This window comes from Macaca mulatta, chromosome X (genome assembly GCF_049350105.2).
Source record: "Macaca mulatta isolate MMU2019108-1 chromosome X, T2T-MMU8v2.0, whole genome shotgun sequence".
NCBI lineage: Eukaryota > Metazoa > Chordata > Mammalia > Primates > Cercopithecidae > Macaca > Macaca mulatta.
In genome coordinates, this window is record NC_133426.1 from 47,162,526 (window position 1) to 47,175,117 (window position 12,592).

A 12,592-nucleotide genomic window follows, 5' to 3' on the forward strand; every position below is an offset into this window, starting at 1 on the left:
TTGCCTTAAACTTATGAGTAAGGAAAATAATGATTCGGGGTGATGCCCGAATCCTCACTGCTAATGTGAGACGAATTTTTGAGCGGTAAAGGTCGCCCCTAAGGTGACCAGCCTACTTTGCGGGATGCCTGGGAATCGCGATCTGCCTGACACCTTTACACCTAAAAAATAGACTGGGGGCCGGGCGCGGTGGCTCACGCCTGTAATCCCATCACTTTGGGAGGCTGAGGCAGGCGGATCAAGAGGTCAGGAGATCGAAACCATCCTGGCGGGCCGGGCGCGGTGGCTCAAGCCTGTAATCCCAGCACTTTGGGAGGCCGAGACGGGCGGATCACGAGGTCAGGAGATCGAGACCATCCTGGCTAACACGGTGAAACCCCATCTCTACTAAAAAAATACAAAAAACTAGCCGGGCGAGGTGGCGGGCGCCTGTAGTCCCAGCTACTCGGGAGGCTGAGGCAGGAGAATGGCGTGAACCCGGGAGGCGGAGCTTGCAGTGAGCGAGATCCGGCCACTGCACTCCAGCCTGGGCGACAGAGCGAGACTCCGTCTCAAAAAAAAAAAAAAAAAAAAAGAAACCATCCTGGCTAACACGGTGAAACCCCGTCTCTACTAAAAATACAAAAAGAAATTAGCCGGGCGTGGTGGCGGGCGCCTGTAGTCCCAACTACTCGAGAGGCTGAGGCAGGAGAATGGCGTGAACCCAGGAGGCGGAGCTTGCAGTGAGCCGAGATCACACCACTGCACTCCAGCCTGGGCAACAGAGCAAGACTCCGTCTCAAAAAAAAAAAAAAAAAAAAAAAAAAGTAGACTGGGGCCGGGTGCGGTGGCTTACACCTGTAATCCTAGCACTTTGGGAGGCCGAGGTGGGCGGATCACTTGAGGTCAGGAGTTCCAGACCAGCCTGACTAGCATGGTGAAACCTGGTCTCTGCTAAAAATACAAAAATTAGCCGGTGTCCTGGCACACACCTGTAATCCCAGCTGCTCGGGAGGCTAAGGCATGAGAATCACTTGAACCCCGGAGGCAGAGGTTGCAGTGAGCTGAGATGGTGCCACTGCACTCCAACCTGGGTGACAGAGCGAGACCCTGTCTAAAAAATAAAAAATAAATAAAAAATTTCCCAGTACCATGACCATAACTAAAAGAACACCATGCCTAATGCAGTTTGTGTGTGATATGGAGGGAAAAAATTTGGAGAGTGAGTAATAAAAGGGGATTGGAATTTTAAATAAGGAAAGTCCACTTTGAGAAGTTGATGTTTACCAACGACTTGAAGGAGGTGAAGGAGTTGGAAAGAAAATAAAAAGACAAGACTGACTGATCACAGTGGCTCTCACCTGTAATCCCAGCACTTTGGGAGGCCAAGGCCTAGGAGGTGGGGGGGAACTCCTTGAGCCCAGGAGTTCCAGACCAGCCTGGGCAACATAATGAGACTATGGAGACTATTTCTTAAAAAAAAAAAAAAATTTTTTGAGACAGAGTTTCGCTCTTGTTGCCCAGGCTGGAGAGCAATGGCATGATCTCGGCTCACTACAACCTCCGCCTCTCGGGTTCAAGCAATTCTCCTGCCTCAGCCTCCCGAGTAGCTGGGATTACAAACATGTGCCACCACCACGCCTGGCTAATTTTTTCTATTTTTAGTAGAGACGGGGTTTCTGCATGTTGGTCAGGCTGGTCTTGAACTCCTGACCTTAGGTGATCCACCCGCCTTGGCCTCCCAAAGTGCTGGGATTACAAGCGTGAGCCACCGCACCTGACCAAAAAAAATTTTTTTTAAAAAAAGGAACAAATAATTTTGGGTAAGGACAATAGCTAAATAAATATGTAAATATATACCACCTTTTTTTTTTTGAGACAGGATCTCACTGTGTCGCCCAGGCTGGAGTACAGTGGCACAATCACGGCTCACTGCAGCCTTGAACTCCCGGACCCAAGCAAGCCTTCCACCTCAGCCTCCCAAGTAGCTGGAACCACAGGTGTGCGCTACCACCTGGGTAATTTTTAAAGTTTTCAAAGATGAGGTTTTGCCATGTTGCCCAGGCTGGTCTCAAACTCCTGAGCTCAATCAATCTACTCGCCTTGGCCTATCAAAGTGCTGGGATTATAGGCGTGAGCCAACACATCCTGCCCCACCACTTTCAATAACAGAGCCAAAACCTCGAAGCAGTGACTGCCAGGGTTCCAAAACCACCTTCCATCTTGGGGTCCACAGTTTGAACATTCCCCAAACCATTTTACCACAATCTCATTTTTGAAGAAGTTTTTTTTTTTAATTTAAAAACTTCCATGATTACAGTATTAATATGAAGATTAATTCATTCAGCCAGCCAATGTTTACAAACAGTTAATCTGTGTCAAACAACGTTGTAAGCACTCAGATTAATCCTCTCGATATCCTTACAAAGTAGTTAATATCATTAGCCCCAGTTTACAGAGGGGGAAAATAGGAGTATGAGGTCACACATTTAGTATGGAGGAAACTGGGATTTGAACAAAGGCAGTATGGCTCCAGCGGACCTTCCCCTAACCCCTGTGTTAGACTGTCTTGAAAGTCTTACTCTTTCAAAGTTCTCTCTTCAATTAGACACTTCCCTCAGGTCTTCATCAAACGTCATTTTTAAATTTAATTTTTTTTTAAGAGATGGGGGTCTTGCTCTGTTGCCCAGGGTAGAATACAGTGGCAGGGATCATAGCTGACTGCAGCCTTGACTTCCTGGGCTCAAGGAATCCTCCTGCCTCAGTAGCTAGGACTACAGGTGTGCGTTCACATACAAACACATACACACACAAATACTCACTATATTCTTCCCTGCTTCATTTTTGTCCTCAACATATATCACTATCATATTATATATTTTACTTTTTTTTTTTTTTAAGGCAGGGTCTCACTCTGTCGCCCAAGCTGGAGTGCGGTGGCACAATCTCAGCTTACTGCAGCCTAGACCTCTGTGATCCTCCCACCTCAGCCTCCCGAGTAGCTGGGACCACAGGCACATGCCACCATGCTCAGCTAATTTTTTGTATTTTTAGTGGAAATGGGGGTCTCGCCATGTTGCCCAGGCTGGTCTTGAACTCCTGAGCTCAAAGGATCTGCACCCCTCAGCCTCCCAAAGTTCTGGGATTACAGGCATGAGCCATGGTGGCTGGCCTATATTTTACTTATTTAGCTATTATCATTACTCCAAATTGTTAATTGTTCTTTAAATTTATCATCTGTCCCCTGCACTGGAAGAAAGCTCCAAGAGGGCAGGAATTTTTGCCTGTTTCATTCACTGCTATATCCCTGTCACATAGTAGGCACTTGATCAATATTTGTGAGATGAATGAATAAATGATTGAATGAGCAAATGAATCCTTCTTCACACTTATGTATAGGTAATGGTTGTTGATTCCCAGCTGCTTTGCCTGGATCCTGTGCCTTCAACTGGCCCTGGATTCACCCCTCTGACTCACATGCAAGTGACCTCTAAAGTATTGGCCCTGCTTACGAATACTAACATTTAAAATTGGAATCAGACCGGGCGCAGTGGCTCAAGCCTGTAATCCCAGCTCTTTGGGAGGCTGAGACGGGTGGATCACTTGAGGTCAGGAGTTTTAGACCAGCCTGGCCAACATGGTGAAACCCAGTTTCTACTAAAAATACAAAAATCAGCCCTGCATAATGGTGCTCAGCTGTAGTCCCAGCTACTCAGGAGGCTGAGGCACAAGAATCACTTGGACCCAGAAGGCAGAGGTTGCAGTGAGCCAAGATCACACCACGGCACTCCAGCCTGGGCGACAGAGTGAGACTCTGTCTCAAAAATTAATTAATTAATTTAATTTAATTTAGTTGGAATTAAGGCCGGTCTCGGTGGCTCACACCTGTAATCCCAGCACTTTGGGAAGCCAAGGTGGGTGGATCGCTTGAGCCCAGGAGTTTGAGACCAGCCTGGGCAATGTGGTAAAACCCTGTCCCTACTGAAAATACAAAAAATTAGCCAGGCATGGTGGTGCACGACTGTAGTCCCAGCTACTCTGGCAGCTGAGGCACAAGAATCGCTTGAACTTGGGAGGTGGAGGTTGCAGTGAGCCAAGATCATGCCACTGTACTCCAGCCTGGGCAACAAAGCGAGACTCCATCCCAAAAAAAAAAAAAAAAAAAAAAAGGCCGGGGCGGTGGCTCACGCCTGTAATCCCAACACTTTTGGAGGCCGAGGCGGGCAGAGATCACAAGGTCAAGAGATCGAGACCATCCTGGCCAACATGGTGAAACTGTCTCTACTAAAAACACAAAAATTAGCTGGGCGTAGTGGTGTGCACCTGTAGTCCCAGCTACTCCAGAGGCTGAGGCAGGAGAATCACTTGAACCTGGGAGGCATTACAGTGACATTACAGTGAGCTGAGATCACGCCCACTGCACTCCAGCCTGGTGACAGAGCAAGACTCTATCTCAAAAAAATAAATTAAAAAATAAAAAATAAAATTGGAATTAGACCAACTCAACTCAGGTGAATTTTTAGTGAGCAACTTTGAACCGGAGTGAATTCTCCTGAGCCAATTTAATTCCTTGATCAATGCCATGCAGTGGTGCAATTAACCCAAAACCAATTTTGGCTGTTTTCATTTCTCTGAAGTTATTTTCACTATGATCATTTTCTGGTTAATTTTTACAATAAAGATTTAATCCACATATTGATTCTCTTATCTGTGTCAAATTCAAGCAGTAACAGCTTCCCTCAGATAGCTCCTTGGCCTCAGGCTGCTCATTGACCATCTCAGGCACATTCTTGCTTCTGGAACTTGGTACCCATTGTTCCTTCTGCCAGAAATGCTCTTGCATCTGTGTGTTCATCTCTGGCTTCCTTCACATTTTTTTCCTTCAAGTAATGAACTTTGCTGACTACCCTATTTAAATTCAGGTTCCCCCTCCCCCCAACTCCCTGACACCCCCTTACCAGATTTATTTATTTATTTATTTTTGGAATAGGGTCTTGCTCGGTCACCTGGGCTGGAGTGCAGTGGCCCAATCTCAGCTCACTGCAACCTTCGCCTCCCCGGCTCCAGTGATTCTCCATCTCAGCCTTCCGAGTAGCTGGAATTACAGGCGTGTGACACCATGCCCAGCTAATTTTTGTATTTTTAGTAGGGACAGGGTTTCGCCCTGTTGCCCAGTTGCCCAGGCTGGCCTCAGGCTCCTGGCCTCAAATGATCTGCCCACCTCAGCCTCCCAAAGTGCTGAGATTACAGGTGTGAGCCACCACACCCAGCCCTTGGATTTATTTTTAACTTAATCCATACTTACCACTTCCCTACATACATATAATATACAAATTAATTGTGCTGTTTATTTTCTGTCTCTCCCAGCTGTAATACAGGCTCCATGAGGGCAGGCATTTTTAAATCTTTTGTTCCCTGCTGTGTCCCCTTTGGCTATAACAGTGCCTGGGCAGGAGGATCGCTTGAGTCCAGGGTCCAGGCTGCAGTTAGCCATGGTCATGCCACTGCACTCCAGCCTGAGCAACAGAGAAAGACCCTATCTCAAAACAAAAATAAAAACAAAACAACAGAGTGCCTGGGGTCCTGTAGGCACTTCAATAAATATTTGTTGAATGAATACCTCCTGTCATTCTGAGCTTTGTTTGTGGACAGTTTCCATTGAGTCCAATATTTCAGGATCAAAATTTGCAGGTCCACATTTTGTTGAGAACATCAAAAACTTCCATCAATTTTTCCCTCAATACAGTTTCAAGTTCACAGTTTTGGCTGCTGTCAGTTTATTCTGCGGTGCTTACATTTATTGGTAATAGTCACTGTGAATCTGGTAAGATGTTCTATTTTTATTTTCTGGGTAATGTCCTATTAGATTGAAGGATAAAGGAGGCTGGTATCTGTTATGTTGGCAGAACAAAGTTGCGTCCAAAATATGAAAGTTCAAAGGTCCCTGGGGTCGAACAGCAGGGTGAAAACATTGTGTTAAGGTCTCGGACCACCCCCACCAGCCTCCGCCCTCATCCTGGGAAATTCCTAAGGGCAGGGACCCTGATATCCACCAGTGCCTGGCACACCATTGGGGCACACTGTTGGGGCTTGGCACTCAGTAGGCAGTCCCTCCCTCTTCATCCCAATGTGGTCCTTACAAGGTCAGCCATCCCCAGCCTGACCAACATGGTGAAACCCCATCTCTACTAAAAAATAATACAAACAAAATGAGCCGGGCATGATGGTGGGTGCCTGTAGTTCCAGCTACTCAGGAGGCTGAGGCAGGAGAATCGTTTGAACATGGGAGAAGGAGGTTGCAGTGACCCGAGATCGTGCCACTGCATTCCAGCCTGGGCAACAGAGCGAGACCCTGTCTCAAGAAAAGAAAAGAAAAAAAAAAGTTCGGTCATCCACCAGAATGGCTACAGTGAAAAAGACCAGAAACGCCGAATGATGGGGAGTCACCTCTGGGAAAGTGTAGATTGGAAAATTGGCATGATTTACTGAAGCTGATTGGTCACATGTCTACCCAATGACTTAGCAATTCCATTCCTAGGTATATACCCAAGAAATGAGTGCATATGTCTATCAAAAGATGTGTACAAGAATGTTCACAGAATTATTCTTAGCCAGGCACAGTGGCTCACGCCTGTAATCCCAGCACTTTGGGAGGCCAAGGCAGGTGGATCACTTAAGGTCAGGGGTTCAAGACCAGCCTGGCCAACCTGGTGAAACCCTATCTCTACTACAAATACAAAAATTAGCAGGGCCTGGTGGCTCACGCCTGCAGCCCCAGCTACTCAGGAGGCTGAGACACGAGAAATGCTCGAACCCGGGAGGTGGAGGTTGCACTGAGCCAAGATCACACCACTGCATTCCAGCCTGAGCAACAGAGCAAGACTGTCTCAGAAGAAAAAAAAAAATTCTTAATAGCCCCAAATATAAAACAACTCAAATGCTCAGCAACGAACGTAAGAATGGCTAAAGTCTGGTCTGTTCATACAATGAAATAGACTACAGCAATGAGGATGAACTAACTACTCACGTATGTGATGATGTTGATCAGTCTCACAAACATTGTGCAGAATGAAAGAAACTGGACACAAAACCAGACCAAAGTAACCTAACATTGTTAGAAGTCAGGAGAATGGCTACCTTTGGTGGGGAAGAGGGAAGACCTGAAGGGAGCTTCTGGGGTTTGCCATGTTGTGATTTTTGTCTGTCTGTTTTTGAGACAGGGTCTCACTCTGTGGCCCAGGCTGGAGTGCAGTGGCATGGTGCGATCTCGGCTCACTGCAACGTTTGCCTCCTAGGCTCAAGCGATCCTCCCACCTCAACACCCTTAGTAGCTGGGACCATCAAGCCTCGTTAATTTTTGTATTTTTTGTAGACGAGGTTTCACCATGTTGCCCAAGCTGGTCTCAAACTCCCAAGCTCAAAACATCAGTCCGCCTCTGCCTCCCAAAGTATGTTTCTTGACCTAAGTGCTGGTTATATGGGTGTGCCCAATTTATAAAAAGTAAATGAGCTTTGTGTGCTTTTCTGCATGTATATTTTAATTCAATCATTTATAAAGAGTCAGCCAGTGTGGCTGGGTCACGATGAGGGAGGGGAAGGTAGTATTGTAGTCAAAATGGGGCCAGGGCTTGGATTTTAGGATTAAGTCTAAGTGCAGCCTTTTGTTTGACCAGAATGGAGGCTTCTGGAGAGCCCTAGAGCTTGATGAGGCAGAGCAGAGGGGAATGAGAAGTGTTCATCCTCAGGGGGTGTAAGCCAGAAGGCAAGGATGGGGATGGGATGTCACCTACACAGGAGGTATCAATACCAAATGTTTATCAAGCACATACCGTGCCAGTCACTGCTCTAAGTGAATAGAACATATGTGAATACCTGCCCTTCTGGAATTTACATCCTGGTGGGGAGTGGAGAGAATGTGCTCTCTGGGCACCAAGCTGAGGCTTATTATAGGGGTTATTGCTCCAATATACCCAGGTACTTGGTGGCTGGGGTAACATGCCCCTTTCACTTCCATAGTCCCACTAACTTCAGGGGGGAGGGTAGAGAGTACTCCCTTTACACATCAGTACTCTCTGCTTTGTGGTACACTCGAGTTGGGAGCCCTCAGGGTCTTCCTCACTTGCAGGAAGGCTCATGCAGATATGGCTCCTCCCTCAGCCACATGTAAGTGGATTTGTGCTCTCCTGAGACCCAGTAGCTAGAAGTAGGGCATTGCCTCTAGTGGTGAATTTGGCAAGCCAGATTTTCTTCCTGTAGCCAGTGGCGGGAGGCTCCTATACCCTTCGAAGCCCCAGGCAGGGACAAGCACAGAGATGGTAGCAATGAATACATGAGGTGGTGATTTGAATGTGGGAGCTGTGGAAGGAAGAGATGCCAGGAGGGTGAAGAGAAGCCCACACTTAACAGAGATGCCTCTGAAAGAAACAAACTCAGCCAGGGCCAGAACAAGTCCCCTACTCCATCTGCCAGACTGAGAGACAGCAACCCTGGTGCAAGGAGACAGCCTATTTCCACAGAGGAAGAAAGTAAGGGAGAAAAGACTTCTTGATTTTGAGACACAGAAAGACAAAGAGAGGAAAGGGGGTGAGGAGAGAAGCAGACCCACATGCACATACATACACACACATACAGATGCATATCTTGAGTTAGAAGTCATCCAGATTTGGGGCAGAAGGGAACACAGGCATCCAGACTCACCAACACACAGGACAGGGGCAAAACACACAGGACAGGGGCAAAACCCAAAGCTCAGAGAGAAGCAGAGAACACAGGGAGGAGAGACAAAACACCCACCCTTAGCAACAGAAAGCCCTGCACTCACTCTCCACCTTAATCCCTGGTTGCCCTGGCCTCTCTTCAAACATAGGAGGTCCCAGTGAGGTGGTCTGGCTCTAAAGATAGGTGCCAACAATTTCTTCCCATGTGCCACACTCTCATCCAGCGGAGCCCCAAGCCATCATGTAAGAAGCCGAGGTTAGGCCCGGTGCAGTGGCTCATGCCTGTAATCCCAGCACTTTGGGAGGCTGAGGCAGGTGGATGATCTGAGGTCAGGAGTTCGAAAACCAGCCTGGCCAACATGGTGAAACCCCATCTCTACTAAAAATAGAAAAATTAGTTGGGCATGGGGTGGGCGCCTGTAATCCCAGCTACTCAGGAGGCTGCAGCAGAATTGCTTGAACCTGGGAGGCGGAGGTTGCAGTGAGCCGAGATCATGCCATTGTACTCCAGCTGGGTGACAAGAGCAAAACTCCTTCTTAAAAAAAAAAAGAGGCTGGGCACGGTGGCTCACGCCTGTAATCCCAGCACTTTGGGAGGCCGAGGCAGGCGGATCACGAGGTCAGGAGATCGAGACCATCCTGGCCAACATGATGAAACCCTGTCTCTACTAAAAATACAAAAAATTAGCTGGGTGTGGTGGCAGGCGCCTGTTGTCCCAACTACTCTGGAGGCTGAGGCAGGAGAATCGCTTGAACCCAGGAGGCAGAGGTTACAGTGAGCAGAGATCATGCCACTGTACTCCAGCCTGGGTGACAGAGCAAGGCTCCGTCTAAAAAAAAAAAAAAAAAAGTCAAGGCTGTTCTGCTGGAGAGAGGCCATATGGAAGAGGACTGAAGTGCCAGACATGTGAGTGAAGAAGCCATCTTAGACACCCAGCCCAGTTGAGCCTTCATATGACTCCAGTCCCAGCCACCATCTAACTACAACTACCCGAGACCCCAAGAAGAGCCACCTTACTGGGCCCAGTCAACCCACAGGGCCATGAAAGAGAAGACTGAATTGTGGTCTTAAGCCACTAAGTTTTAAGGTGTTTGTCACACAGCAATATATAGCCAGAACACCCAGGGAAGGCTGCAGCAGCCCTTTTAAAGCTTCTGACACCCCTACCCCATATCCCCTTCACAACACAATCAACATTAGCGAGTTGGACTTTCAGCCCCTTTAATTAGGTGCTCTGAGAAGAGGTCAGAATGGCAGGCAGGAGGTGGGGAAGGTGGTACTTCTTGAGCCCCACTCAGCAACTGGTCACTCATCCTCTGGCAGCTGGATCTTGCTGGGGTCGAAGTAGTTGGATTCTATGAGGGGAAGGCCATTGGCCTCTCGGTATTTCACAAGTCTCTCAGCTTCGCGGCGGGACCACTCTTTCATCCTGGCAGTGCAAATAGCAGGGGTAGACGTGAGGGAGCCTCAATTGACACCAATCCCTCATCTCAGCTCCCTATTCCCAATGGTGCAGGAATAAGACTCCTGCAGAGTCCCCTTCAACCTCCATCCCTGCCTCGGGCTCCTACCCATCCCACGCTCTTGGACACCCCATGCACCTGTAGTCAGGCAGATAGGCCACATAGGTGCTGCCAAGGACCAGGACGACGGAGACGCCAAAGAAGAAGACAACTCGCATGTTCCAGACGTCTAAAACGGGGTCCTTGTCATAACCATGGGAGTCTGGGTTCTGTGGAGAAAGAGAGGTCAATGAGGGCTTCCTGCTGCTCCACAAAGCCTTATTCTGGCCCTGCATAACTTGGTCTCCATACGCCCCTCTCACTAAATTCCTCTGTTTCCATTCTTGGGATATGTCAAGCTCCTTCCCACCGCAGAACCACTGCACTTGCTGCTGTCTTTGCCTGGAAAGCCTTTCTTCCAGCTCTAGTCATGGATGGATCTGTCTCCTCATTCAACATTTTGGATTCATCACCACTTCCTTCAGGAGGCACTCCCTAGTTACCTTGTCTTTCAAAGTTGAAGCATAGGAAACTGCTATTTTTATAGGTCACAAATAGTTGAATACTGGCAATTTCTTATGGCTCAACCTAATGAAATAGCCCCCTACACCCAAGTCATCCTCTATCCACTTACCTTGCCTAACTTTGTCTTCACATCCTCTCTTCCTTCCTTGTCTCTTTCTAGCCTATGTTTACCTAAGTAGCACACCTTCCCCATTCTCTGTATATCATACATTCTCACATTATACTATCTATTATACTACTCTGTATTATTGTTTTTTAATATTTTACGTGTTTATTTTCTGTCTTCTGCACTATCATGTAAGCTCTATGAGAGCATGGGCTTTGTCTGATTTCCACACTGCTGTATCCCCAGGGCTCTGAACTGAGCCTGGCACACAGCAGGCCCTCAATACATATTTACAGAATGAACGAGCATCCTATACATCCAAGCCCCTTAACCAGAGATTAGTATTGCTGAAGTACTTACTATGTGCCAGTCTTTTCACATAGACAAACCTCACAAAATCTCAGTGAGATGAAACATGGCAATAATAACACATTCTAGTGCTGAGTACATACTTACGAAGTGCCAGCTGCTGTTCCGACCATTTTTACTCATTTAATCACATGAGGCAGGTGGGGTGTCTTACTTTTTAGGTGTCCTATTACTGTTCCCATCTTACAGACAAAGAAACTGAGGCACCAAGGGTTTATGCCACCAAAGTCACATGGGTAGGTAACTGTCAGTGCTGCCTGATTTCACAGCGTCTGCTATTAATACAGCACAGCAGACCTGGTAGCCCTAAATTCAAATACCAGTTCCACCTCCACCATTTATTCAGTTATGTGAGCTAGGGCAATCTACTTAACAGCTCTGTGCTTCAGTTTCCTTATCTGTAGGATGAGTATAATAATAGTGCCTACCTCGAAATGGGGTTTGTTTTGAGGATAAGATGAGCTAATGCACATCAAGTGTTTAGAACACAGATGGGGCCCAGAGCGGTGGCTCCTGCCTGTAATCCCAGCACCTTGGGAGGCCGAGGCGGGAGGATCGCTTGAGCCAGGAGTTCGAGACCAGCCTGGGCAACAGAGCGAGATCTCGTCTCTAAAAAAAAAAGAACACAGACAGCAACGAGCAAGTACCATATCGGTGTTTAGTATTATCGTTGTTGTACTACTATATTGCTTCTAATGCGTTTTGAGCGCTGTCCACTTGAGGCGTGATTTCTGTCTGCAAAATAAAACCAGTCCTGCCTCTGGCCCTGGAACGCGGATATCCACAGATAAAGGAGGAACACAAGATAGGCAAAATTCCCAAGTCTTCTAGGCTTTCGCCGGCCGCGCAGGCCTCTACTGCCTAAGAACGTCCTCTACAGCGCCCCACCTGCCGATCCCGGATTGACCCCTTCAGGGTTCCGTCCCCCCCCACCCCCCCCGCCTCTTACCTTCTCATACAAGTTCTGGTCTTCGGGTTCTGGGTCCTCTTGCCACTGTGTGGTCGGTTCCAGGGCCCGCTTTCTCGCCACAGCGGACGGGGCGACCACAGTCCTGGAGAAGCTAGATTCCCAGCGGACGCGGGCGGCCGGGAGCCCTCGCGTTGCCGCTGCCGCCAAAAGACGGCGAGCGCTCAAACCAAACAGCCCAGCCGCCATGACAGATGGTGCTGCAGGGTCTGAGGGGCGGGGACGGAAATGCGACTGTGCGCAGCTGCAGTGGGTGAGAGCGCGACAATTATCGCTCCGCCTCCGCCATGCTATATAGGTCCCAGATCTGATTTTGTTTTCCAGTGAGGCGGGGCGTTGAGCAACCCTCTTTGCCTCCAGTTGTCGTGGCTTCGTGGGGCCAACCATTCTCTCCCCCTTTCGGCCAGGCTGAGAAATTTCTTATTG

General features: G+C 48.1%; 1 protein-coding gene and 1 non-coding gene across 3 annotated transcripts; one reads left to right on the top strand and one right to left on the bottom strand.

Annotated features, from left to right (window-relative positions):
- LOC114675285 (U12 minor spliceosomal RNA) lies at positions 1 to 149 on the top strand. Its single transcript, XR_003726359.1, has one exon. It is a non-coding gene; the product is annotated as a U12 minor spliceosomal RNA (small nuclear RNA).
- Positions 150 to 9,901: 9,752 nt separating this feature from the next.
- Positions 9,902 to 12,377, bottom strand: NDUFB11 (NADH:ubiquinone oxidoreductase subunit B11). Of its 2 annotated transcripts, none has more exons than XM_015127289.3 (3): positions 12,149 to 12,377; positions 10,299 to 10,429; positions 9,902 to 10,126 (listed from the first exon to the last, which is right to left on the bottom strand). In XM_015127289.3, the coding sequence occupies exons 1-3, from the start codon at positions 12,353 to 12,355 to the stop codon at positions 10,003 to 10,005; spliced, it is 462 nt and encodes a 153-aa protein (XP_014982775.3). In that variant the 5' UTR covers positions 12,356 to 12,377; the 3' UTR covers positions 9,902 to 10,002. The 2 variants fall into 2 exon arrangements, with proteins under 2 accessions (XP_014982775.3, XP_077844744.1); XM_077988618.1 differs by having other exon boundaries at positions 10,269 to 10,429.
- Between the last annotated feature and the right edge of the window lie 215 nt (positions 12,378 to 12,592).